General features: G+C 45.8%; 1 protein-coding gene and 3 pseudogenes across 1 annotated transcript; all 4 read left to right on the top strand.

The window, feature by feature from the left end:
- The first annotated feature begins 3,730 nt into the window (after positions 1-3,730).
- On the top strand, positions 3,731-4,702 carry LOC148007268 (destrin-like). Its single transcript, XM_087599941.1, has one exon. It carries the CDS (start codon positions 3,731-3,733, stop codon positions 4,259-4,261), a length of 531 nt encoding a protein of 176 aa, XP_087456067.1. The 3' UTR covers positions 4,262-4,702.
- A 262-nt stretch (positions 4,703-4,964) lies between these two features.
- Fkbp1a-ps1 (FKBP prolyl isomerase 1A, pseudogene 1) lies at positions 4,965-5,315 on the top strand (annotated as a pseudogene).
- A 1,221-nt stretch (positions 5,316-6,536) lies between these two features.
- On the top strand, positions 6,537-7,926 carry Wdr13-ps1 (WD repeat domain 13, pseudogene 1; annotated as a pseudogene).
- Positions 7,927-9,587: 1,661 nt separating this feature from the next.
- Positions 9,588-26,471, top strand: LOC148007269 (heterogeneous nuclear ribonucleoprotein K pseudogene; annotated as a pseudogene).
- The last annotated feature ends 439 nt before the right edge of the window (positions 26,472-26,910 follow it).

The raw sequence follows: 26,910 nt of genomic DNA on the forward strand, positions 1-26,910 counted from the left end.
CTCTCTCTCTCTCTCTCTCTCTCTCTCTCACACACACACACACACACACACACACACACACACAGACATAAACACACACACAAATCCTGCCTTCAATAGGGTAAACCATTTTGATAATTCAGTTTGTCTACATGGGCTATGTCGTCCAATAAATTCTAAAACTCCAAAGAGGCACAAAATTTGGACAGGTAGTAGCTGCTAGGTTTCTAATGTTAACTGGGTTTCCCAAAACTGTTTGCACAAGAGCATCGGAAAGTAGCTTCTGGGAACCTGCCCTCAGCTAATTCTCATAGGTAAATAAAGGTGCCATCAGACAATATCTGTGGAGAAGAGAGAGGCAGGGTTTTAGGTTTCCAGGGCTCTGGACCAGAAGAAGGAGAGAGAGCCACCATGCCAGAGGAAGCAAGAAGGAGGAAGAACCAGAGGAAGAACAGAGCACAGAGGGCTGCTCAGTTGGGTCAAAAGCAGCCAAGATGGAACACAGAAATTAGTAAGTAGTAGAGCTACCCGTGGGAAACTGAGTCTAGCAGCATCGAGGATGGGCAGCTGCCAGCAGCCTGTGCTGCTTAAGGCATATTAAAATATAACAGCTGTGTGTGTGAGGCTTCCACTCAGGAGCATAAAAACTGAGATGGGTATTACCTCTGCACCCAGTTTATTAATAATATTAATACTACTACAGAAAGTAGACCAGTCTGTGCAAAAATAAAACAAACCTACGTAGCACACAGAGGTCACGCAAAACCATTGACTGTTTATGTGGTGGCACACATGTGTTTGTTCAGGTTCAACATCTGCATTTCAGATTTGAAGGCTCAAAATACCGTCTCCATCTGGATGGTGTTCTCTGTAAGAGCACGGATTCAGTGGCGTGCACTGTGCCTCAGTTACTGTGTACAGACCTAAGCAAGCTTTGATTAGAGGCTATTACAAACTGTGCAGGTCCATGGCTGTTGTGATGTTTTATATATGCTCTGGCCAGGGAGTAGCACTATTGGAAGTGTGGCCTTGTGGAGTAGGTGTGTCACTGTGGGTGTGAGCTTAATACTATAGTTCTAGCAGCCTGGAAATGGGTATTCTGCTAGCAGACTTCAGATGAAGATGTAGAAGTCTCAGCTCCTCCTGTACCATGTGTGCCTGGATTCTGACATGCTCCTGCCTGGATGATAATGGACTTAATCTCTCACTTTTAACCCAGACAGAATAAAATGTTGTCATTCATAAGATTGACATTGGTCACAGTGTCTGTATACAGCAGTAAAACCCTAAGATAGAAGTTGGTACCAGGAGTGGGGTATAATATGATAGGCCTGACAATGCTTATGTTTGGAAGAATGTAGATTTTAGGACTTTGGATTTGGAAAGCAATGAACTGCTTTAAGTGGGGCATAATGGCCATCCTACTAGGCTTGTGGAAGACTTCATTGCTGTGAGTAATTTGATCTCTGTTAACGTGGCCCAAGAAGTTTCTGATGAGAATTTCATAACGTGGTATAAAGACTGTTTATGTGGTATTTTGGTGAAGAATGTAGTCACTTTTTGCCCTTGTCTGAAAAGTCAACCTGAGGCAAAGGTGAAGAGACTCAGATTAATTGCATTGACAAAGGAAGTCCCAGAAATGCCCATCACAGACTTTGTTCTCTGGTTAAGTCTCATGAAGAACATTTAAACAAGCATAAAAAGTTTAGAAAGGAATTATATAAAATATATACTTTGTGTGCTAAAGGAGCACCAGGAAGTGAAATGGAACTGAATAGTATGTCCTAAGAGGTAACACATTAAGGGTTTTGGAGACAATATCCTACCCTCCTAGTTTAGATCCAGGCATGGTGGTACACCTTTAATCACAGGATACAAAGCCAAACAGATCTCTGAGGGCAAGTCCAGCCTAGGACAAAGCAGGTTCTAGGTGATATAAAGCTTAAATCCAAGCACAGTGGTACCAACCTTTAAGCTCAGCATTACAGGAGAGAGAGCCATGCAGATCTCTGAGTTCAAGGTCAATCTACAGAGCCTGTTCCAGGAAAGCCGAGCTTAGGCAGAGAGGGAGTCAGAAAACAGAAAGCTGGTGATAGAATGAAGGAGGGGCCATGTTCCAGCCACAGCAAACAGCAGAACATGGCAGCTTCAGCCATGTGGCTCTGGATTTAGTGTGAAATATAGAAGGGACCCCTGGGACAATTGATGCTGGAGCTATGAGATTAGGAGTGATTAAGTAGAGACCAACATCACTGAGGTGATATCTTCTGTGAAATGTTTTCTGAGATCACAAAGAAGCTGTGTTCCAGAGATAGACCAGGTTGTACCTCATGGGGCTGCTGTACGTGGTAATGTGTAAGAGTCACCCAGGTGATACTGACTTTGAAAGCATGAAGTGGTCATGAGGAGTAGCTGATGTTTGGCACTGTGAGAGGCCATGGAAGGCCACTGGTGAAGGTACATCCTCAAATGTAGTTCACAGCCCAGGACTGAAGGTTCATGCAAAAGATTTGAGGCTTAGCACGATGAAGAGAGCCTATGAGAGGCTGTTGGTGAAGCCTACCTGCAGTGGAAGACTCCAGTGTATTAGAGATGCCAGTACCATGAGGTGATCACCAAAAAAAAAAAAAAAAAAAAAAGACAGCAGCGGTGGAGTGGATCAACCTCAGTTTAGACTGCTACAGAGGGCAGAGCTGCTGCAGAAGTGATGCCAGCCCTTTGGAGGAGCCGAGAAGATCAAGTGTGGCTTCCAGAAATTGGAACAATACGTTCTGACCTTGAAGCGGCTTTGTAGGCCCCAGTATGTTCAAGATGCCTCAGCTGTGGCTTATTTGCTGAGGAAAGCTGCTAACAGGGAGTGGAAGCCCCACAGGAGAAAGAAGTTTGCTGCAGTCAACAAAGATGAAAAAGGAATTAAGGTGTGAAAACCGCTCTGACGTCAGACATGGAGATGCAGAGGTTGGAGACTGCCCAGCTGGTTTCCTGTCTTCATTTGGGGGTTGCAGTTAAGTGATTGGATGAATCTCAGAAGAAAATTTAAACTTTGATTTTTTTAACATTAAGACTGCTATAGACAGACTGTGGGGACTTTGGAAGTGGGGCCAAATGTACTTTTTATTATGTTACATTTAGGTATGGCCCCTGTAGACTCATATGCCTGAACAAGCCTATGGTGGCCAGGGAGTGGAATTTGATGGTTTGTATATGCTTGAGCCAGGGAGTGGCACTATTGGAGGTGTAGCCTTGATGGAGCAGGTGTGGGACAGTAGGTGTGGGCTTTAATATCCTAGCCCTAGCTGCCTGGAAATGGATATTCTGCTAGCATCCTTCAGACATAGCTCCTCCTGCACCATGCCTGCCTAGGCTCTACCATGCTCCCACCTTGATAATAATGGACTGAACCTCTGACCTGTAAGCCAGCCACAGTTAAATGTTGTCCTTTAAAAGACTTGCATAGGTCATGGTGTCTGTTCACAGCAGTAAAACCCTAAGACAGCTGTCAACCTCAGTTCCCCTCTTTATGTCACTATAGGCTTGAAACTCTCTGTCCATGAAGAACACATTGAACATTTTCCCCTTGGGCTACATTGTGCATCAATAGTGGGCTGAGCACTGCTGGGAGGGCACCAGCAGCTACAAAGAATGGATAAAGGCGCTGCTTCCTCTCCTGCTTTTGCTACCTCGAGGAAGAAGGTGCACAGACTTTTCTGCCAGATTCCTAGCTCTCCTCCCAAAGACCATCGCTGCAAACATGGCCTCAGGAGTTCAAGTTGCAATTGAAGTATGTCGTATTTTCTACAACATGAAAGTTTGGAAATGCTCCACACCTGAAGAAATCAAGAAAAGAAAGAAGGCTGTCGTTTTTTTTTTGTTTTGTTTTGTTTTGTTTTGTTTTGTTTTGTTTTGTTTTTTGTCTCAGTGCATAGTCATTGAAGAAGGCAAAGAGATCTTGGTTGGAGATATTGGCGTTACCTTAACTGATCCTTTCAAGCATTTTGTGGGAATGCTTCCTGAAAAAGATTGTCGCTACGCTTTGTATGATGCCAGCTTTGAAACCAAGGAGTCCAGAAAAGAAGAGCTCATGTTCTTCTTGTGGGCACCAGAACAAGCACCTCTGAAAAGTAAAATGATCTATGCAAGCTCGAAGGAAGCCATCAAGAAGAAATTTCCAGGTATAAAGCACAAGTATCAAGCAAATGGGCCAGAAGACCTCAGTCGAACTAGTATTGCTGAAAAGCTAGGTGGCTCCTTAATTGTAGCGTTTGAAGGATCCCCTGTGTAGATCATCAGTCAGTGCCACGAATTGAAAGCTTCCATATTTAACACTATCCTTTCACTATATAAGTAAAGGAAATATATTAGGCCAGGATCTCACTGAGGGGAATTTGTCTTGTCATCTTTTAGAGTAAACTAAAAATATTATGGTGTCTGCAAATACTACCCTACATAAATCTAGCCTCTAAAGTTTCATTGGTGTGGAATTAAATTCTTATTGGCCAAATGCCTATTTTCATGAAGTGACTTGTAAAGATATTGTTAAGCTCAGGATTTTTAATAACACAGTTCACAAAACAGTACAAGGCAATGTGAGAAGAACTAATAATCTTTGCTAACCTCAGCAGTTACTTTGTTTCTTTTGTTTAGAAAAGTGATTGTAATCTGTGTATCATTTTGACCCAAATTCTCTATTTTTCCTTGACTTAAACAAAATAATGAGATATAATTTTCTTTATAATGTGTACAACATGCAATCTACATTAACAGCAATAAGACTAAGCCAGGCAGTCTTAAAAATTCTATCAGGGGGGTTGGGGATTTAGCTCAGTGGTACAGCGCTTACCTAGGAAGCGCAAGGCCCTGGGTTCGGTCCCCAGCTCCGAAAAAAAGAACCAAAAAAAAAAAAAATTCTATCAGGGCCAAACCTCTCAACCGCTGCCAGGTCCGCTTCAGCTCCACGCTGCCCGTCTTACCTCCACCCTCGTCCTGCTCCTCCTCAAACGCCGTTTCCATGGGAGTGCAGGTGGAGACCATCTCTCCTGGAGACCGGCGCACCTTCCCTAAGCGCCGCCAGACCTGCCTGGTACACTACACGGGAATGCTTGAAGATTGGAAGAAATTTGACTCCTCTCGGGACAGAAAAAAGCCTTTTAAGTTTACACTAGGCAAGCAGGAGGTGATCCGAGGCTGGGAAGAAGGGGTAGCCCAGATAAGTGTGGGACAGAGAGCCAAACTGATAATCTCCCCCAGACTATTTCTGTGGAGCCACGGGGCACCCAGGCACCATCCCACCACATGCTACTCTTGTTTTTGATGTGGAGCTTCTAAAACTGGAATAACAGAAGTGGCCTCCTCCCTTAGCTCTGCACATGGATCTGCCATGGAGGAATCTGGTACCTCCAGATGGGTCAACATGAATCCATGGGGAGCTTTTCCTGATGTCCCACCACTCTTTGTATAGACACCTACCTGACTGAATGTGTTCCGTCACTCAGCTTTGCTTTGGACACCTCCATGTCCTCTTCCCCCTTCTGTATGTGTGTTGACCTAAACTCTATGCCATAAACCTACTTTGTTTTGGGGTGAAGACTCAGTTTCTGTCTTTGAGATCTCAGTTTCCAGTGAAGTATATTATCAAGTGTTAACAGCACAAGCAATGAGTTAACTCTAGAATAGGAATTGGTGTTGGGGGTGGGATTTGCAAGGATTTTTATTCTATTTTATTTTTATTTTTTGGATGAAAATTTTACCTATTATATATTAAGACATTCTACTACTGTGCTGCAAAGCCATAGCAGATTCCAGATGCTGTTGGGGGCTGGATTTTTCTCCAGTGAGGGAAGTCCTGTTAAACCGAAAGCCCTACCCAAACTGAAGTGGGAAGGAAGGGAGAGCCTTTGCTTCTGACAGGCCTCCCACCTAAAACTGGCTGCCTTCTAAAGCAGGTCCCTTCACTGCTGTGTTGAACACTACGATATCTGTCCCTGGGTAGGCAGGGACCTCTGAAGCCTTCTTTGTGACCTGGCTTAATTTGTTTTTCATCCTATGGTTTTTCTAATGGGTTTTCTGGACTTTTGTAATCTTGTAACTATCAAGCTCCACTTACTAAATTCTAAGAACTTCGGTGGAAAGTTTAAACTGAAGGTGCTGTTTGTAGACTCACCACCCAGTGGATGCCCAGCCACCACAACAAATCCTTGAGTGTTCTCTAAGAAAATGATGCTGGTCATCACAGCTTCAGCATCTCCCAGGTTTTGATGGTTGGCTCTCTCTGCTGATCCCAGCTTCCTGGCTTTTCCTCCTTCAGTTCCTTCTCACCCTCTGCTGTCCTGTGTAGTGATTTGGTGAGAGAAAGCTTTTGTCCCCTGCCTCTGCACTACATATGCGGTTCAAGTTTTTTTATTGCAATAAAAGTGCTTTATGCTGGCTTTTCTCAAAAAAAAAAATTCTATCAGATGTGTCATGAGAATGTTGCAGACGCAAGTCTGCTTAAAATTCACGCTCATCGGAAAATGCGGTTTGAAATGGACATGCGCAAAGAGACTGTTTTTGGGTACAACGCCTACCTTACACCAACGTTTCCACAGTTTCGGACCCAGTATATCCGCCGGTGCAGCCAGCTGCTGCGGGAAAATGCCAAGGCTGGGCACACCCCAGCCCTGCGTTGGCAGTACCTGAGGCTACGGGGCCAGCTATTGGGCCAGCGCTACGGGCCACTCTCTGAGTCGATTAGTGCTCGTGCCTATAGCAACAGTATTGTCCGCAGCAGCCGTACTACCCTTGATCGAATGGAGGACTTTGAAGACAATCCCAGAGCCCAGGGGGCTCGAGGACATCGCCGTTCTGTCAGCAGAGGCTCCTACCAGCTACAGGCACAAATGAACCGTGCAGTCTATGAGGACAGGCCTCCCGGCAGTGTGGTACCCACGTCGGTGGCAGAGGCAAGTCAGGCCATGGCCAGGGACACATCGCTGAGTGAAAACTATGCCTTTGCAGGCATATACCATGTTCTTGACCAACACGTGGATGAGGCAGTCCCAAGGGTGCGCTTCGCCAGTGACGACCGGCACCGCCTGGCCTGCTGCTCACTGGACAGCAGCATCTCCCTGTGCCAGCTGGTGCCTGCCCCACCCACTGTGCTCCATGTGCTACGGGGCCACACACGTGGCATTTCGGACTTCACCTGGTCCCTCTCCAATGACATCCTCGTGTCCACCTCCCTCGATGCCACCATGCACATCTGGGCCTCCGAAGACGGCCGCTGCATCCGTGAGATCCCTGACCCCGATGGCGCCGAATTGCTGTGCTGTACCTTCCAGTCGGTCAACAACAACCTCACTGTGATGGGAATGCCAAGCACAATGTGCACGTCATGAACATCTCCACAGGCAAAAAAGTGAAGGGTGGCTCCAGCAAGCTAACAGAACGTGTCCTCGCCCTGTCCGCCTGCTCTGGGCAGGTGATGACTGCGGCAGTGTCTTCTTTCTCTTTGACGTGGCCAAAGGAAAGCTAACCAAAGCCAAGCGACTAGTAGTGCATGAGGGTAGCCCTGTAACCAGCATCTCTGCCGGGTCCTGGGTCAGCCATGAAGCACGGGACCCCTCGTTGCTCATCAATGCCTGCCTGAACAAACTGCTGCTGTACAGAGTGGTGGACAACGAAGGGGCGCTACAGCTGAAAAGAAGCTTCCCCATTGAACAGAGTTCCCACCCTGTACGCAGTATCTTCTGCCCCCTCGTGTCCTTCCGCCAGGGGGCCTGTGTGGTAACAGGCAGTGAAGAGATGTGCGTTCACTTCTTTGATGTGGAGCGGGCAGCCAAGGCTGCTGTCAACAAACTGCAGGGCCACAGCGTGCCTGTGCTTGACGTCAGCTTCAACTGCGACGAGAGTCTGCTGGCCTCCAGTGATGCCAGTGGCATGGTCATCATCTGGAGACGAGAGCAAAAGTAGGGTTCTGTTACCCTGTGCTGCCTACTGATCCCTCCTCCTTCACTCCAGTCTTGTGTCATAAATTAAATTCCTGTGGTTGTGTTGAAGGGCAACTCCCAGGTCTCCCACAAGGAGGCACTAGGGAGCACTCAGGCCTCCAGTGGAATGGGGACCAGCTCCTCAATTGTGCAGTAATGTGTTCGTTTTGTCCACCCAACAAGCACTCGCTGAGCATCTGCTGTGATGTGTCACGTAAGCACGCAGTCAGTAGACAGGAAGAGGGGCACCAACTATGTTGTCAGGAGCTGTTCTAAGAAGTAGGGATACAGCCGTGGCCTCAAACCCCTATGAGCTTGCATCTCAATAGTGGCAAAAAGACCAAAAGTACAGCCATGCCTTGGTGTAGCATTTGCTTTCTAATTTTTCAACTTTATGACTTTTTGACCTTTCAGTGGTACCGAACCACGCGCATCTATCCAGTTTTGTTTTTCTACTTTCAGTATGGTGTTCAGTAAATTACGTGAACTAGTCGACACTTTGTTGTAAAGTAGACTTTGCATTAGGTAAGTTTGCCTACCTGTAGAAAAATGTCAGTGTTCTGGGCACAGTTCAGGTAGGTTACACTAAGCTAGGGTGTTCAGTAGGTATATTTGTGCATTTTCAACACAAGATAGTTCAAGACAGATTTGTTGGGGTATAACCCTGTTTGTTCAAGACACATCTGCATATAATATGATAGACAGTTAAAGATGGGTGCTGTGAAGAAAAACAAACGGAGGAGATAGGAGCTTGCAGGAACGGGAGGGGCGGTAGCTTCTTGCGGCAATGTCATCAGGAAATGTGTTCCCAACAGGATGACATTTTAAAGATCTGAATGAAATAAGGGAAGTCATAGGGTAGTGTAGGAGAACATCCTTGTCAGGAAGAAAGGTTAGATCAGAGACTCTGAGCCTGGAGTAGGTCAGAGTGTGACTGGGCGGAGTGTTCAAGAGGACATGAGACACGTCTTTGGGGCATCTTGGGCCATAGTGAGGGAGGAAGCTCAAACAGCAGTAGGGAAATTAGGTGTAGAATGTTGAGTTCAACCCCAGGGTTTTCACCAGACTAGGTTGTGAAACTCGCCAACATTAGCAGTTTCTGTTTGGGGGGACTGCACGGAGCCATATTGGATTTGGGCCTAGCCGCTTTTTGACTGCATGGTTCAAAGTGACTCTGGGCTGTTTGGCCACAGAGACTCACCCCGAAGATGACTGCCATAAATCTTAAGATTGTTGGATAAAGCCTCTCCCATGAATTTACGGCACAGGAGTATAACATTCAAGGGATGCCTCAGCTCAAGCAGATACCAGTTATCTCCTCAGTCAACACCCAGTGTCTCCACCACCTGACCTCATCGCCTGACTTCTTTGCCTCCAGCTATCACTGCCTATACCCTCATCTCCCCCTCCTTCATATTTCACAAAGGTCACTCCCCCTACCTGAAAGCCTTAAAAGCTGCAATGTTCATCCCAATAAACGAGACCTTGACAACAGAACTTTTGCTTGGTCTCCTTCTTCTCTTCACCCCCATTTTGGCCCACAGGTAGAAAGCCTCTTCGGGACCCTGAATAACTGGGTCCCCGCTGGCAGGGACAAGTGGCGCCCGAACACAGGGACCCCGAAGCAAGGCCGACTACAGGACGATGGAGATAAGAGAGCTGCAGCGGGAATCAAGGACTCTTCAGGCCGCATCGCTCGTGTGTCGCTGGAGAGGGAGGTAAGGACCGGTCGAATAATTGTCTAATTGCCATGGGGAAGGTATGGATTTAGGAGGCTTGTTTCATAGGAGAGATCAAGCGCTCACTCAGGGAGAGAGGATTAAGAGTTAAGAAAAAGGATTTAATCAAGTTTTTTTGTTTTATTGATGAAAGGTGTCCCTGGTTAATTTTAAGCAGTGTGGGGCTAGCTTAAGTAAAACTTGTAATAAAAAAGGGACAAGGTAATGGTAAAGTGTTTTTGCATATGCGTTCTTTTAGAGTTATATTTTAGTCTTTGGACCCTGACTAGAGATAGTTTACACCCTAGACATGAGAGAGAATGGGTTTGGGAAAAACAGTCCTCCCGGACTCTCCGCAGATGCTTTGGAGAAAGAGAAAAACCTTTTCAGAGCTCTCTTAGGAATAGAGGGAAAGCAGGAGACGTCCTGCCTCTCTGCTGGCTCCTATTGGAGAAATGCTTATTTCTAGTTCTGGGTTCCATAGGTAGGATATGTGGGTCCCTATCGTGGGACACCATCTAGTTTTTTCCCTCTATGTCTATTGTGTGTCCTTGGTGCACCAAGCTATCCATGTCTGTCAGTTTATGTCTGTGGTCTTTGTTTCTCGTTGTTTAAATGTTTTATGTTTCGTGTTCAAAAGAAAAAATGATAAAAACTTTATCTGCCAGTCGTTCACACCTTGACTTGGTTTTAACTCGTTTCAAGAAGGGAACAATGCATAAAAAACAGTTTCAATTGGCTTTTGGAGCCTACATCTGTAGCTAGAAGCCTAAGTCTACTGGACAAGCTCCCCAGGGGCTGGCTAAATGTTTATACTAGCTGATCCTAAAGACACCAGGAGCTTCACAGCTTAAAAGGTGTAACATTGGTAACAGAAAGTTGGCTTAAAACTGTAATTTGGATATGAGCCAACCTAGGGAAACAGGTCCAAATTGAGGTAATATTTTTATGGAATTCTTATTCTAAAAACCAGGCTTCTAAAAGATTTTAGGGCAATGTCTCTTTGTTGAGGTATTGGAGACCGCACCATCGTGCGTTCACATGTAGGAATTGGCAGTCATAGCCAAAGTTGTGGTTTGCCCTGAAGTTACTGTATTTTGATGCTAATTCCACTGCCCCAAGAACAGCTGCCTAGTCACATACTCAGAATTCAGGTGACTTTCCAAAGTTGTGGCTGTGCTCTGGTGTTACAAAGAGATCTTAAAGATTGTGATTAAAGATTGTCAGTGTTACATTGACTAACTCAAACTTATTTGCAATTAAGAAAAAATCAAACAGGTAGAGATTGTTACAAGATTTATGAAGGATTGATGAGGTTTTAGAACTTGTGAGAGCATTACAGCTTGTTTGCTTACTCCAACTGCCATTTCAAGATAGATTTAGAGGATTGTTTTTATGCAGTTTGTTTACATCCTGGCGATTGTGAGTTTTTATTTTGTGAGCTTGCTTATAATTTTAGAGAGCCCATGAAGTGATATCATTAAAAATTTTTTACAAAAGAGTGGCTACTAGCCTTATACTATGTAATTTTGTTGCTTCTTCAATGTAAGAAGTTAGAACTTTGAATCTTTCAGTGTATATGGAAATTTTTACTACAAACCTTTGCTCTCAAAATGAGCTTTAACATTTGGGGAGTAACTATTGCTCCAGAGAAGATTCAATATTCATTTTTAATATTTAAAACTAATTTTAAGCTTCTAAGGATATGTTAATTGCCAAAGTACCTCACCTTACCAGAGGACTTAGGTCTTTGTTATCCTCATTGGAGATAAAGCTTCAGTTGTGTTAATACAGAATTGTAGGCTAGAGTCATGGAAGTATTTTAAAAAGCCAAACAACAGTTAATTGGTTATTACAAATTACTGATATTTGGCCTATTACATATACAAATTTTTCAGGCAAAATTGATAATTTTACTCTTTACATGTTTTTGTATTTCCTGTATATTTGTGCATACAACCCATAGGAAATGCGCTTACTGTATTTATAGGTGGTTCATCTAATGAAAAGGCTACATGTATGATTGGATCACTTGTTTATTCTCTTGAGTTTCTGCTGCTTCAGCACAGATTATTAAATTCCTGGCTTTAGCCACTGTTTTTATAATGTTAAAAAAAAAACAAGCTTTCAATACATATACTGATAGCCAATGTGCTGCTTGTGGTTTACAATTGATTTCAATTACTTAATGCTTTATTAAAGGCAGGTTTTCTACATAAAATCAGTGAGTGATTTCAGTGTGACTGTCTGACAACTCACTGTCCTTTCAGTGCTCTGGCTCAGACAACTAAACAAAACCATAGACCCAGCTCTTTGAAAATGGTAATGGAGTTGATAACACACCCTCTTGAAAAGAGGAAGACTCCATTTGCTTACTTTCAACTCCCAGCCTCACCTTGCTGGCTCAGGGATTTCTAGTACAGTATTTATAGGATTTGGCATCTCTAATTAATGCTTATGTTTAGGTAAATAAAGCTGGTGAGGGGCTGGAGAGATGGCTTAGTGGTTAAGAGCACTAAGTACTGTTCCTTTATAGGCCATTTAAGAACTCAAATTAGATTGCCTAGACCCCTTAGCAAGGGAGGACAATGATACCAGACAGATTATAGGCCTTACATAGGAACAGTTAGTAAAAAAATCTCATTCTTTATATATCCAAAACAGTAATGCTGGAGACAATAATTTGGTATAAAAGTAAATTTATAAATACAAGTGCTCAGTGTCCTCAATTTAATCCTTAAGGACTTATCTTAATAAATAATATTTTAACAATATTTTAATAAATAAAAAGGGGAGTTATCCCTGTATGCTAAAATATGCTCCTTTTATTTCAATTTTAAAATTTGGATGCCAAGGAACACTCTGAGTTTATGGCACCCTACAGCTAGGCATACTTCTGCCTAGGTGAAATAGAAAGATCCACATATTGGCATGATCCTGTTCAGATATTTTATATGGGGAAGAGGGAATCTTTGTGTTTTTTCTACAGGATGCTACAGGAGTGTGCCAGCTGCCCGAGTGGCTGGTGAGACTTGCTGATCCTGGGAGCATGAAGATTCAGCTCTCCTGGTTCGGGTCCCTGGAGTCATTCCTGTGTCCTTGGAGGAATATGGAGGATTCCCACTCATCTTTTGTCATCACAGAAATTCTGGCGTTGCTGCAGTCATTGTGTCCCGTCCCACCACGGCCTGCGCTCAGACCCTCTGTGCACTGTTGCTTGGTGGAAGCTGCTGTGGACTGGGGAACTCTGCCCTGTTTTGCAGATCTCAGACATGGTCCCATTGCCTGCTGGTTGTTCCAGAGAAGAATGACCGATCCTGAACTGTCCTGGGAAAGACCTTGGCATTTTCGCTGCTATTGTAGCAGCCATTACTGCTGCAGCCATTGTGTCTGCAGTGTCTGGAGCTACCCTCCCCCAATCTATTGTTAAGCAAGCACAGTGGGTGAACTTTCTGGAGTAGTTGCTAACAATTGGGAATTCTAAATTTTATTACAGGAGAGGCTTGACTAGGCCCTTGGTGGTATGGCCATAGCAGCTGAGGAGAACCAGATGAGGTGCCCATTACTTATTGGAAGAGGCTCAATTTCCACAATCTCTTATATTAATGCCATCTGGCCCTTGCTCTTTCGCCCCTGGGCTCAAGTAAGAGGAATGAGAAGATGATCCAATGTAGCTTTCCTCAGCAACTTCCTCTGACCCTTGACCAATCTAGACATGGAGCCTTGAGGGCGACAAGGTGGTCCTATGACAGAGAGGCTGGGGTTTGAGAGGTCGATCCTAAGACAGAGGTGGCTACACCCCGTTTAAACGTGCGGGCCGGTCAAATGCTCCTCTGCCCAGTTTCTCCCCCAATAACACACACGTATAGCCCAGAACGGTGTGTTACAGTATAAGTTCATTCCTAGCCATTGGGGTGCAGTCCTAACTGCGAGAGTGGCTTGCCATGGCCGAGCTGGGCACTCTGTGAGGCATGTCTAATCTCTCTCAGACCACTACTTCCACCTAATGGTTTGTTTTTTTTTTTAAAGAAAAATGGGGGAGATGCACGGAGCCATATTGGATTTGGGCCTAGCCGCTTTTTGACTGCATGGTTCAAAGTGACTCTGGGCTGTTTGGCCACAGAGACTCACCCCGAAGATGACTGCCATAATCTTAAGATTGTTGGATAAAGCCTCTCCCATGAATTTACGGCACAGGAGTATAACATTCAAGGGATGCCTCAGCTCGAGCAGATACCAGTTATCTCCTCAGTCAACACCCAGTGTCTCCACCACCTGACCTCATCGCCTGACTTCTTTGCCTCCAGCTATCACTGCCTATACCCTCATCTCCCCCTCCTTCATATTTCACAAAGGTCACTCCCCCTACCTGAAAGCCTTAAAAGCTGCAATGTTCATCCCAATAAACGAGACCTTGACAACAGAACTTTTGCTTGGTCTCCTTCTTCTCTTCACCCCCATTTTGGCCCACAGGTAGAAAGCCTCTTCGGGACCCTGAATAACTGGGTCCCCGCTGGCGGGGACAGGGGACCCCACAGTTAATCTGTGCACTGAGTTGCGTCCCACAAGCAGTGAGCAGAACGTTGAGTTCTTGGAGTACTAGATTAGCATGCAGACAGCCATGGACTCTGGGGCTAAGCCACAGCTCCTGCTGTGGGGTGGAAGAAGTAGAAAATCTCTAAGTCACCCCTATCTCCTCCCATGTCCATCCAGGGTCCGTATTTCAGTCCTGGACCTGCTCAGAGACCAAATACTAATGTTCATTATTGGGTATTGTCAAAGAAATAAATTCCCAAATCACCATCAGTGGTTAGGTGATGAAGAAATTTGAAGGTTTAAAGAATCACCAGGAGCTCTTACAGCTCCCATATGCTGCTACATTTGTACCAATTGAAACTCTGGCTAGCATCTTGAGACCTCAGAGTCCACAACCTGGTGAGCTGTGGAACTAACAGCAGCTCTTTGAGGGAAGAAGATAATTTCCTATTTGTTTCATCTCTTGTTTAAGAGTTAGGGTCACTTCCAGCCAAAAACATTTCTGACTCCATCAGCCAGATCTTCGGTTATTAGATTAGAATGTCAGTGAGCTGGGCTGGTCATTGTAGTCAAAATCAGATGTGTGTGCCAACATCCCTAATCCAGCTTCGGGGTCAGTGATTTTTCTATGAGGCCTGTAACTTAACGCAGCTGGAAGGTACAGCAAAGGGTGCCAGACCGCAGTCAAGTGCTAATAATCTCTTAAGAGAACCTGCCAAGGTTAGCACTTCAGACCTGTGCATTTCTGTACCAAGCGTATGCACCATGTCAACCAAGGTCTGTAGATAGCAAGAGAATGGGGGTAAATAACAGTTTTCTCTAACTTTCTCCTTTTCTTCACACTCTCCATTTTCTTTAATGAGTCTGTTTTCTGGATGACTGGTGATGAATAATATTGTTTGGGAAATTTACTTCTTGTGCCATTTTTGAGGTGGCAGAGTTGACATTTTACGTCAAATTATCTTGGTGACACTTTTGACTCACAACCCGAAGGAAAATAAACACTGAGCAAACAAGAAAGAATAAAAAATAATGTTGTTGGTCAAAAAAAAATTCACGCTCATCTTGCAAAGCACCAGAGCACGGTGCTGGAATGCAGTCAGTGCCCTGTACCTGCCAGAGAGGCTCGCTGGGCTGGGAAATGGCGTGGAGCGACTTTCTGTCTTAGAAATCATGGTCTATCCTCAGGAGAATGTTCCGTGTCTTGTAACAGCTAATTACATTGCAAATTAGGGCTTGATTGTGATCTATTTTATTAACGAAAAATGACAATGCAGTGTACTGATAAGCCAAGGCGCTTTCGATCTGTAATTTCTTCTTCAAAACTGCTGCGTCTGGTACAGTAGACTGTGCTGATTATGTTTCCTCTGGGGCCTGGTAGGGTGCAAATCCCGAGAGCAGTTTACCAGCTGTGTGTGAGACGGAAGCAGTACCATGGATGACACAGGGGACTGCCCAGCAACACTTGGAAATGATTGTTAACATCACAGGCATGACACCGAACACTGTGGAGACGCACAGTCAGTTGAACTTAGTAGCAACACTGGTTTTATGTAATAAAGGAAGCATTTGTAACTTAAAAGAAAAATGAATGGATGAAGGCAATGTGGCTCATATACACCCTGGGCTACTACTCAACTATTAAAGAGACAGACGCCATTAATTCTGAAGGCACATGGATAGAACTTGGTGAGGTAGCCCAGTCCCAAAGCGGCATCCATGACATGTGCGCATGTATAAGTGGATGTTAGCCATGAAATACAAGATACACGCACTACAATCCACTGACACAAAGAAGGTAAACAAGAAGGAAGTCCAAGTGTGGTTGCTCGAATCTCACTTAGAAGGGGGAAATAGAGTTGGAGGGAGAAGAAGGAGAAAGGGAACTGGGTAGAAGAGGGGATGTAGAAGATAATGGAGGGAATGTAGAAGATAATCAGGTGTGGGGAAGGATGGGAGAGAAGGACGGTTGGCCATGAGCATGAATGGAAATCTGTAACTGGCAGAGTTGGGTAGATGTGCGCAGCTCAAGACAGAAAGGCCCCTGCCTTCTGTAGCATGAGAGGAGGGGTCACTCATTCCTCACGGCCAGGCTGACTGGGAGACTGGTCTTTGAGCTGGCTGGGTTGAAGGCTTCACATTGGTACTCTTCAGCACCTCCCTCCTGGTTCCTGGTGTTGGGGGGAGTCGACCTCTGTGTCCTGGAAAGGACTGTGGGCTCCTCTTCCTATAGACTATTTCAAGGCAACCTTCCAGCATGATGTGTTGGCTGTGCTGTGTGTTGGCTGAGCCCAAGGTCTCTCTGGCCATCCTGGGTCATATATGCCCTTTGTCTGGGTGATTCCCCATTAGAAATCCTGCCTTCCCCTATGGGAGCTGCCAGGAGGGAGGGAACATCCATGTTCCCCGAAGAGTGGAGTATTCTCAGACACAAGAATCAGAACAGAGTCTAGGAAGGAAGTTCCAGGCCAGTAGGAACAGGAATGAAAAGCAGTCTCCTAGGCAAGGTCATGGCTCAAGGAAACAATTGTCTGAGTGTAGAGTGAGCATCCTGGTATCGCCCCCTGGAGTTCTCTGGGAGAACTGCAATCTCATGTCTAGGGCTACAGCAGAGGAGATCAACAAGTCAACTGTGACCTTCCCTGGATCCCTTCAGCACAGGTGGATGCAGGGTCTGTCATCCTGCACACAGTTCTCTGCAGAACTCCTATTTCCATCTTGTGTAGGGTGGGTCTAGGCAGGGTACCTGATTCTTCCTGGGAGGTCCTGGACTAAAGTTGGAAGAAGTGGCTTCCAGTGGCTGGAACCCCTTAGGAGGAACCTATAGTTCACAAAATGTCAAAAGAAAGACATGGTACATTTCTCCTCAGACTCAAAGGAGAGGACAGGAATGGAAAGGGCGTGCACCTGAACTCACTGGCCCATCTCTGGGGGCTCATTCCTTCCGTTGGCCCACAGTACACTTCAAGGATCTTCTATTAGGGCAGGGAACAGAACATTGATTCAAATGGATGCTCCAAATGTGCTTCCCTGTACACCTGCCATTTTGGATTTCTTTCATTGTGATTAAAAAACACCCCCAACAGATACCGTATAGTTGAACAGAACAGAGCACACACTTCCTGTCCAGGTCTGGGTCATGGTGCAGCACGAGAGGAATTCAAGGCAGAACACATGCTGGTTGCTGGCTTGTTTGCTATCTCCTTCTCTGACTTATGCTTGGTCATCTCTCTTGGACAACCAAGGGCCATCTGCCTAGGGATGGTGCTGCCCACAGTGGCCTGTGCCTCCTGCTTCAGTTCAGACACTCCCTCACAGACATGCACACAGCCAGACCTGATGAGGACAGCTATGCAGATGAGACTAATCTCCCAGGTGACTTTGTGCTGTGTGAAGTTGACAGTTAATAATAAATAGGACACTGTATCAAACTGTTCAGTCCTCTTCCAAAGAGGGACTCCATGGGAAGTTCCCCATTCTCCAAGTGAGTGTCCCTCTCTGTTCCCTGCAGACATCACATGTGCTGGTGTCCACAGATCCTCACCTCTGGACCCTCAGAGCTAGAACATAGCTCAGAGGAATCTACCCTGGGTTTCAGTTTCCCCACATCACAGATCCTTAGCCAGGGACGTCTGACATGAAGAGTTAGTGAAACATTGAGTTCAAGGCATTACTTCCATCCTGACTCAGGACAGGCGTCCCACTGGCCTTCTTCCACTGCCTCTTCTGACTCCACTGCATTCAGAGCAGAAGCCAATCACCAGATGATACCAGACAGGAGCTGGGAGCATTTGGTGTAAAAAGCATGAACATGGTTCCAAGTTCTGAGTGTTCCTCTCGGTCATGGAGGTCATGAAAGAAAATGGAGGGGACAGGAGGTATGAGTGTATTAAAGAAATGAAAATCCAACTGATATTAGGTACACCCCTCCCACCTAAGAGAAAGGCTCCCTTTCTGTGTATGTCTCTCTGCTCTCTCTCTCTCTCTCTCTCTCTCTCTCTCTCTCTCTCTCTCTCTCTTTCTCTCTCTCCCCCAAAGACCAATCCAGGATCTCCCAGGAGAAACCAGAGAGGCAAGAAGAAGTAGAAGAGACAGAGCTGGATCTCATGAGAGGACTGGGAACTGTTTGTGCCCGAAGACTCAGCCTGGGAATTAATGTCTGTGTCTATCCATAAAGCCAAGGCTTCCTCCCAAAGCTCAATGCTGACATTTGAATAATGCATTGAACCAGACCTGTAAGTTTCTTTCACTGTGGTCTTGTGGAGGCCAATGTTTGAGGTCTGAAAAAGGGAAATATAAGATCCATGAGTAGCAGTGATGCTGGGAATAAAGAGCCCTTGGGAGCAGGACTGGGGTTTCCCATTGAAAATCCAGGAGTGATGTGCAAGAGGGTGAGAGGCTGCCTGGCAGGAGAGGCTGAGGTTTGACCCTGGATGGAAATGAGGATCTGAGGAGAGCAGCAGCAGGACATCTGAGCCATTGGAGCAAACAGAATGAAGCCCAGAGTGAGGTCAGCACAGGGAAGGGGAAACGCTGGTCTATAGAAGCCACAATATCTGTGCTATAAAGTCAGTTAAGCAGGTCCCAGACAGAGCAGGGGTAAAGGAGTACTCATGTGGGGGGCATGATCCCTGCTTCAACAGCACCACAATACACAGAACCCCACCAGACACTCATGTGTTCACTGAGCCTGAGTCTAAAATGTCCCTCTGTCTTCCTGAGCCTCTCTAGGCAAAATTCCCTCCAACCCACTCCAGCACAAGGCTGGGCCCCTCAGGTGCTTGAGGTAAGTCAGGTTGGCGTGTGAGGATCAAGTGTCCTGACAGCTGCACTTTTTATTCACACACTTATAGCAGTGATAGGACAAAAGTTACTCACATACAATGTTCAAGTTGGATGGGCCACTTGGAATAGCACTCACTTGATTCCAGGTTCACACTCTTAGGGACCTGTGTCAGTGGGGAAACTGAGTCATGAGAGTCCTGCTGTCCTCAGACAGCCTCATCCTGTCACCTGCTGAAAGGCTGTGACCACGTATCCTGCACATGTAGGTTTATTCTGAGTCTCAGGTTCATACTTTAAGGCTACTATTGTCATGCTCTATCTGGTTAGAACTGTCACTTCTGATGGTGGCCTTGGGTAGCAGTGCTGTGCAGACAGGAAAGAGAGAACATGGCTCCCTGTGGGACCTCTGACCCTTGCAAAGGCCTCTTTCAGCCAGTGGTGGTCTCTGTAACTTCCACCCCTAATCCATATTCCTTGAAGAACCAGGCAGAAAGTGACTCAAGCAGATACAGGAGGAGCTGAGTACACAGACATGGTGGTCTCCTGTGCTGTGTGGGAGAAACAGTCTCTCACATGGGAGGGAACTGGGCTGCAGAGCTTGATGGTACAGACCTGGAGTCACAGCCCCAGTGTCTCTCCTGGTCCTCACTGACCCACTGCTTGCCACCAGAGAGTGCTTTGTCCCCTCCAGCTGCAACCCTCCAGGGTTCACACTGGGCCAGTGTCCTCCAAGGCTTTCTTATTCAAAGGTGTTGTAGAGATAGATGGGTCATAAGAACATTTCCCATGATTCTTCTGCAACCTGTCCTCATGTCTTGATGTTTGAATCTGTGTAAGGAAAGCAGCCAGGTTGGGGATTTAGCTCAGTGGTAGAGCGCTTGCCTAGCAAGCGCAAGGCCCTGGGTTCGGTCTTCAGCTCCAGAAAAAAAAAAAGAAAGAAAGAAAAAGAAAACAGCCACACACATGGGCATTAAGTAAGCTGCTTTTAGTAAATAAATCTGTTTTTTAAGTTTTTCTCTCTGGCTGGCAGTCAGTTGGTAGTTGCTGGGGGTAACTTACCCATGAGTAGTCAGTTGAGGTGTGTTAGATGACTAATAAACACCTCTCCTGGTAGGCCATTAGCAGGAGTGATGGGACAGAGAAATCAGGACTCTAGAGAAAACCAAATTATTCACACACATCAATCAAAATGGAAGAGCTTGGCCAAACTCTTGCTTAAAGACTTTGTTTGTTTGTTTGTCTGTTTTTCAATTCCAGATGACAGGACACACAGGGCTGTTACACAAAGAAACTCTGTTCTTGTAAAACAAAGACAGACAGTGGTCTTTAATCCCAGCGCTCAGGAGGCAGAGGCAGGCGGATCTTTGAGTTCAAGGTTAGTTTGGCCTACGTAGTGAGTTTCAGGACAGCCTCAGAGATACACAGAGAGAACCTGTCTCAAAAGACCAAAAGGAAGGGATGGAGGAAGGATGGAGGGAAGGAGGAAGGGAGGAGGGAGGGAGGGAAAGAAGGAGGGAAGAGTGAGGGAAGGGAAGGAAGAAGAAGGAAGGAAAGAAGGAAGGAAAGAAGGAAGGAAAGAAGGAAGGAAGGAAGGAAGGAAGGAAGGAAGGAAGGAAGGAAGAGAAAAGAAAAGAAATTAACCTAAGGGCTAGAGAGATCGTTCGGTGGTTAGTTATATTGGCGGCTCTTGAAAAGAAATGGTATTTGGGGCTGGAGGGATGGCTCAGCAGCTAAGAGCACTGACTGCTCTTCCAGAGGTCCTGAGTTCAAATCCCGGCAACCACATGGTGGCTCACAGCCATCTGTAATGAGATCTGATGCCTTCTTCTGGTGTGTCTGAAGAGAGCTACAGTGTACATAATAAATAAATAAATAAATAAATAAATAAATAAATAAATAAATAAATAAATAAATAAATAAATATCTTTTTAAAAAATGGTATTTGGCTCCCAGCTCCCACATGGTAGCTCAGAACAATCTTCAATTCCAGTTCCTGGGGATCTGATGCCCTCTTCTGGCTTCCAAAGGCACTGCATGCAGATGACACACACCATCATGTAGGCAATACACCCATACACATAAAAATACATTTACATTATTTTCTTTTCTTTTAAAACTTTTTATTGATTGTCTTGAGTTTCCTATCATGCACCCCAGTACTGCTTATCTCCCTGTCCCTCATATCTGCCCTTTGCCCTTGCAACCCCCCCCAAAATAAAACACACAAACAACCAAAGAAAAGCACAGAAAACATCTCATTGTTGAAGCTGTAGTGTGTCACAGTGCGTCCCTCTGACCACACATCTCCACTTGCAAATGTTCACTGCAATGAGTCATTGGTCTGGTTCAAGATCTCTGGCATGAGGCACAGGGCCAGTTGTTCAGAGGGCCACATCCAGTGAGGGAGGCCCAGTTATACACGTATGTATGGGCCACCTTTGCCATGCACTGGAGGGACTGGAGGGCAGGTCTGTGAGTGGCATGGCAGTGTACAGGTCTCTGTCTTCCTTCTCTGCGCCGTGCTGCCTAGGTTTGATTTGACTTAATTTGGTTTTGATTTGATTTGATTTTTTGACTGATTTGATTTGATTCTTATGAATCCTAGGTGTAGGACAGTTTTGACCATCAAGCCAGGAATCCAGCCAGGATGAGCAAACCTGCCACTGACTGATCTAAGAAGCACACCCCAACAAGGTATCTCTTTGCCCATTGCGGGGGATGAGGGGGTGGTGAGGCAGGAGCAGCATTTAAAATATTTTAAAAGAAATGAACCTGTGGGTGAATGTGTCGTGGTTTGATCTGGTGCTGTTTTGTAATCAAATGCTAAATACTGTCCCCCAAGACCTGCTTGTTCCAAGCAGATCCTCGTGCATAACCGCTTTGGTTGTATAAACCTTGACCCCCAAGTTATCCCTGATTGGTTAATAAAGATGTCTACAGCCTGTAACTGGGTAGAAGAGAAGTAGGTGGGGTTTCAGATCCCAGGCTTAGGGTTGGAGGCAGAGACCTGGGAGAGAGAGGAGGAAGACAAGAGAAGGCACCGTGGGATAGGTAGATCGTGAGCACATGGCCATGAGGGCCAGCTTGTTGGAGTAGGAGAGGCCCATGCACAACATGGCAGGTGATATCTGGGGATGATTGACAGGGAAGTAGACAAATTAGCATAGAGGGCTAATATCTGCCCAGCTCTAATGCTTTAAGGCTTATTGTAAATATAAAGGTTTTGTGTCTTTTATTTGGGAACTATATGGTCTAAGTGAGGTAAAAAAAAAAACACCCCAAAATAATATTTACAATAACATGGATGTTGTGGCACATGTATTTGAGTGACTGAGGCAGGAGGATGACAGGCTCTGGGATTTCCATAGAGGGAAACATTGTCAGAGACAATCACATAAGACCTCAAAAACTTGCCACTGAGAAAACTAAAACTGGGCTTCACTGGTTTCTAGGCTCTAGGACTGGTTTAGATAAACGATCTGATCTAAAATCTAGCAAAGAGGTCCCTAATGCTGAAACCCTTTAGTGCAGTTCCTCTTGTTGTGGTGAGATCCCCCGCCCCAACCATAAAATCATTTCATTGCTACTTCATAACTATAATTTTGCTACTGCTATGAATCTTAAAGCAAGTGTCTAATATGTAGGATATCTGATATGTGACCCCTGTGAAAGAGTCACGAGACACCCAGAAGGGTCACAATGCACAGGCTAAAAGCTTATAGTAGAATTTTAGCAGAGCCTGCATCTGGCATGAGCTCCCGAGTGACAGGCACCTCAACTTCGAAGTCAAGTTTCAAAATAGTCAGTGGTTGTTATCTGAGGTTTATGGAGCTGCTCTCCCTGAAGGATTCTCAGAGCCTTTGTATAACTCAGTCCTGAGACAAACCTGGAAAACCAGGAAGTCTCCTATGCCTGGGAATTGCTTAGGTCATGGTTCCTTCCGACAGCACCCGGATCAGATACGAGGTTTGGGTATTCAGAAACTGACTCGTTAAAGGTGCCTTTTGTATAACTGTTAAGAGGATCTGCAGGAACGGGTTCAGGTATTCAGTTCTTGAGAGTGATTCCCCAGGCTGAGAAGCATAAACTCATCCTGAAGTGTCTCCTTCTCTTCCATTGCAACCCAGACTGCTGCTCTAGCAGAACATGGACCATGGCAGGCCCTCATAACGGCTAGGCTGCCCCCTGAACTCCCATTTGCCTCATTGCCTCCACATGCCTGGATCCTTCTCCGCACAGTGCCCTACCCTGATCCCCTCGCTTCACATAATTCCCCTTTACCTCCACGGAGGGAGACAGCCATGGCCACTATAATACTGAGGAGCCAGAAGCACCCAAGACTTCCTCAGAGGCCCTGAAGGAAGGACAGAGGGAACTCAGGTTCTGTGTCCTTGTCCAGGAGTGAACTTGGCAAGGCTGGTCTAAGGCTGGAGCCAGTGCCTCAAGGAGTCAATGTCACAGTTTCTAGGGACTGGACTCTTCCCTCTGTACTGTGGTTAGCCCTAACCTTCCCTCTGTGCCCTAAGTTAGCAGCTGTGTTTCCGGTATCTTGTGTTCTCTTTGCCAACATTGTCTGACTTAGTTCTCTGCTGACCCTGGCTGTTTCCTGTAGGCTTATATTTTTTCAAAAGGTTAAAAGGCAAAGGAAGATGCGGACATGTTTAGAAATAGCTCTTTGAGGAGAATCCAATCTGTGCTTTCAGGATGTCAGCAGTTGGGGTTGGGGATTTAGCTCAGTGGTAGAGCACTTGCCTAGGAAGCGCAAGGCCCTGGGTTCGGTCCCCAGCTCTGAAAAAAATAAAAATAAAAATAAAAAAATAAGGATGTCAGCAGTTCAATCGACAAATTAGCAGCTGCAAGTCCATCCAAACTGCAAGGCTCTGCCCACTGCCCTGATTCCACAGAAGCAGCGAGAAGCCACCAGAGCACCATCAGAACTTCTCTGGGGACCTAGCCAGAAAGCAGCAAATACAGAGGCGAATGCCAGCAGCAGACCACTGAACTGAGAGTGGGACCCCGTTGAAGGAATCAGAGAAAGAACTGGAAGACCTTGAAGGGGGCTCCAGACCTCATATGAACAACAATGCCAAGCAACCAGAGCTTCCAGGGACTAAGCCACTACCTAAGGACTATACATGGACTTACCCTGGACTCTGACCTCATAGGTAGCAATGAATATCCTCGTAAGATCACCAGTGGAAGGGGAAGCCCTGGGTCCTGCTAAGACTGAACCCCCAGTTTGGGGGCTGGGGATTTAGCTCAGTGGTAGAGCGCTTACCTAGGAAGCGCAAGGCCCTGGGTTCGGTCCCTAGCTCCGAAAAAAAAAAAACAAACAAACAAAAAAAAAAAGACTGAACCCCCAGTGAACGTGATTGTTGTGGGGAGGGTGGCAATGGGGGGAGGGTGGGGAAGGGAACACCCATAAAGAAGGGGAGGGGTTAGGGGGGTATTGGCCCGGAAACTGGGAAAGGGAATAACACTCGAAATGTAAATAAGAAATACTCAAGTTAATTAAAAAAAAAAAAGTTCTCTGGTGCACTTCTCTCTATGAAGTCACGACAAATATGGCCAGCAAAGAGTGGCAAGGTGAACTAATACCACCCAGCATTGTCACCGAAGACCATGGTGGGCAAAGCCCAATGATGACCAGCAAAGAACGTTAAGGCAAACCAATACCACACAGCCTCATCCACTGTCGTTGGGTTCTATGTATATCCTTTCCAAACATCACGTGTTCTCCCAAGCACTCACTCTAGCAAAATACCACATGCCCTTTTTCCAGGCAGCTTCCAGAAAAGCAGGACGTAATCTGTTCTCAGCAAAAACATCCTCTCGTAAAACAGTTTCTAGAAAAGCATCACACGATACAGCCGAGTCTCCAAAGAAACCAGAGATTTTCACTCCAGTCTCCCTTTCCTGCAAATACCATATAAGATACTGTACTTCTTGGGGGCTGGAGAAATGGCTCAGCGATTAAGAGCTCTGACTGCTCTTCCAGAGGTCCTGAGTTCAAATCCCAGCAACCACATGGTGGCTCATAACCATCTGTAATGGGATCCAATGTGTCTGAAGAGAACAACAGAATACTCTTCTATTCAAATATACATATATGTAATATATAATTTAATATATATATCGAAAAGGGAAAGAAAGGAAAAGGCAGAAGAACCAGGAATAAAGCACAAAACAGTTGGATTGTAAGGAGTACTTTTTTCCCCTTTATACTCATTTGCTTCTGCATCTAGTTCCTGTAATGTTTTGCCTAAGCTCTCACAGAAGTCTTTACTTTCAGTGTAAAAATCTGTCCTTGGAAGGGTTTATAAGTTTAAAGACATGGGAACATATAGTTGATGGTTTAAAGACAAGGACTGGAGAGATGGCTCAGCCGTTAAGAGCACTGGCTTCTCCTCCAGAGGACCTGGGTTCAAATCTCAGCACCTACATGGCTGCTCACAACCATCTGTAACTCCAGCTTCAGGAGGTCTAATGCCCTTTTACAAATACGCAAGCAGTCAAAACACCAACGCACATAAAAATAAATCTGACTTCACCACCTCTCCACTGCACCGATGTCACTCTCGTACTTGTCATAAACTCGACTGCGATTGTGTCCTGTGGGTGTATCCATCTGATTCCAGGAAGGAGACAGAATACACAGAAGAAACCTTCCCCAACACTGAAACCAGTGTAAACACCCTGCAGAAGGTACGGCAGAGGAACAAGCTTTTAAAAGATCTAGAAGTACTGATGGGATGGTTGAACTGTGCATCTTGCCTCAGAGCAAGAATACCGGACAATGGTTGGACAGGGAGCGAGAGTGCTGGACAGTGGTTGGACAGGGAGCGAGAGTGCTGGACAGTGGTTGGACAGGGAGCAAGAGTGCTGGACAGTGATTGGACAGGGAGCAAGAGTGCTGGACAGTGATTGGACAGGGAGCGAGAGTGCTGTGGCTCCCCTTCTAGGCTCCACTGCCAGTGTCTCAGTCCCAGACAGCAGCGCCCCCCAACCCCCCCAGCACATTCCAAAACAACTGAAGAAATTCTGAAGAGAATTTCCGTGGAAGAGGACCTGAGGACGCCATCACCCACTACAACCAGACAGCTCCCGCCTGATTCTGATGCCGTGGGATGCTTAATTTACAAACACTATAAAGGAAGTGACTTTGACTGCAAGTGGAGATTCAGCAAAGCCTGGCAAGTGGAATTGTTGGTGCCAGAGGTGCTAAAATCAAAGAACTTAGAGAAAACAGACAAAAATCGAGCTTTTCCAGGAATGCTACCCTCGTTCTGCAGAGGCGTTCTTCTCGTGAGAGACAACTGATAGGGTTGTAGAGTGCGTGAAAATCATCCTTGGCCTTATATCTACATCTCCCACCAAAGGGTGTGCACAACATTATGACCCCAACTTTTATGATGAAACCTATGATCATGCTGGCTTTCCAATGACGCTTGATGACCACAGTGGACGATTCATGGGATTTCCCATGTAGAAAAAGAGGTGGTATTCTTCCTATGGGGTTGCAATCCCCTTCGGCTCCTTCAGTCCTTCCCCTAGCTCTTCCACTGGGGTCCCTGGCTCAGTCCGATGGTTGACTGTGAGTACCTGCATCTGTATTGGTCAGATGCTGACAGAGTCTCTCAGGGGACAGCTATACCAGACTCCTGTCAGCAAGCACTTCTTGGCCTCAGCAATAGTGTGGGAGTTTGGTGTCTGCAGGTAGGATGGATCCCTAGGTGGGGTGGTCTCTGGATGGCCCCTTAAGTTTCTGTTTGACTTTTTGTCCCTGCATTTCCTTCAGACAGGAACAATTCTGGGTTAAAATTTTTGAGATGAAGAACAACAATATCAACTAAACCACCAACCAAAGATACACACAGAGGGACCTATGGCTACATATGTAACAGAGGATGGCCTTGTCAGGCATCAAT

Source organism: Rattus norvegicus, chromosome 1 (assembly GCF_021556685.1).
Source record: "Rattus norvegicus strain SHRSP/BbbUtx chromosome 1, alternate assembly SHRSP_T2T, whole genome shotgun sequence".
In the NCBI taxonomy this organism is placed as follows: Eukaryota; Metazoa; Chordata; class Mammalia; order Rodentia; family Muridae; genus Rattus; species Rattus norvegicus.

Coding starts and splice junctions, on each gene's coding strand:
- LOC148007268 (XM_087599941.1), top strand. CDS start 3,731: ATGGCCTCAGGAGTTCAAGTTGCAATTGAAGTATGTCGTATTTTCTAC.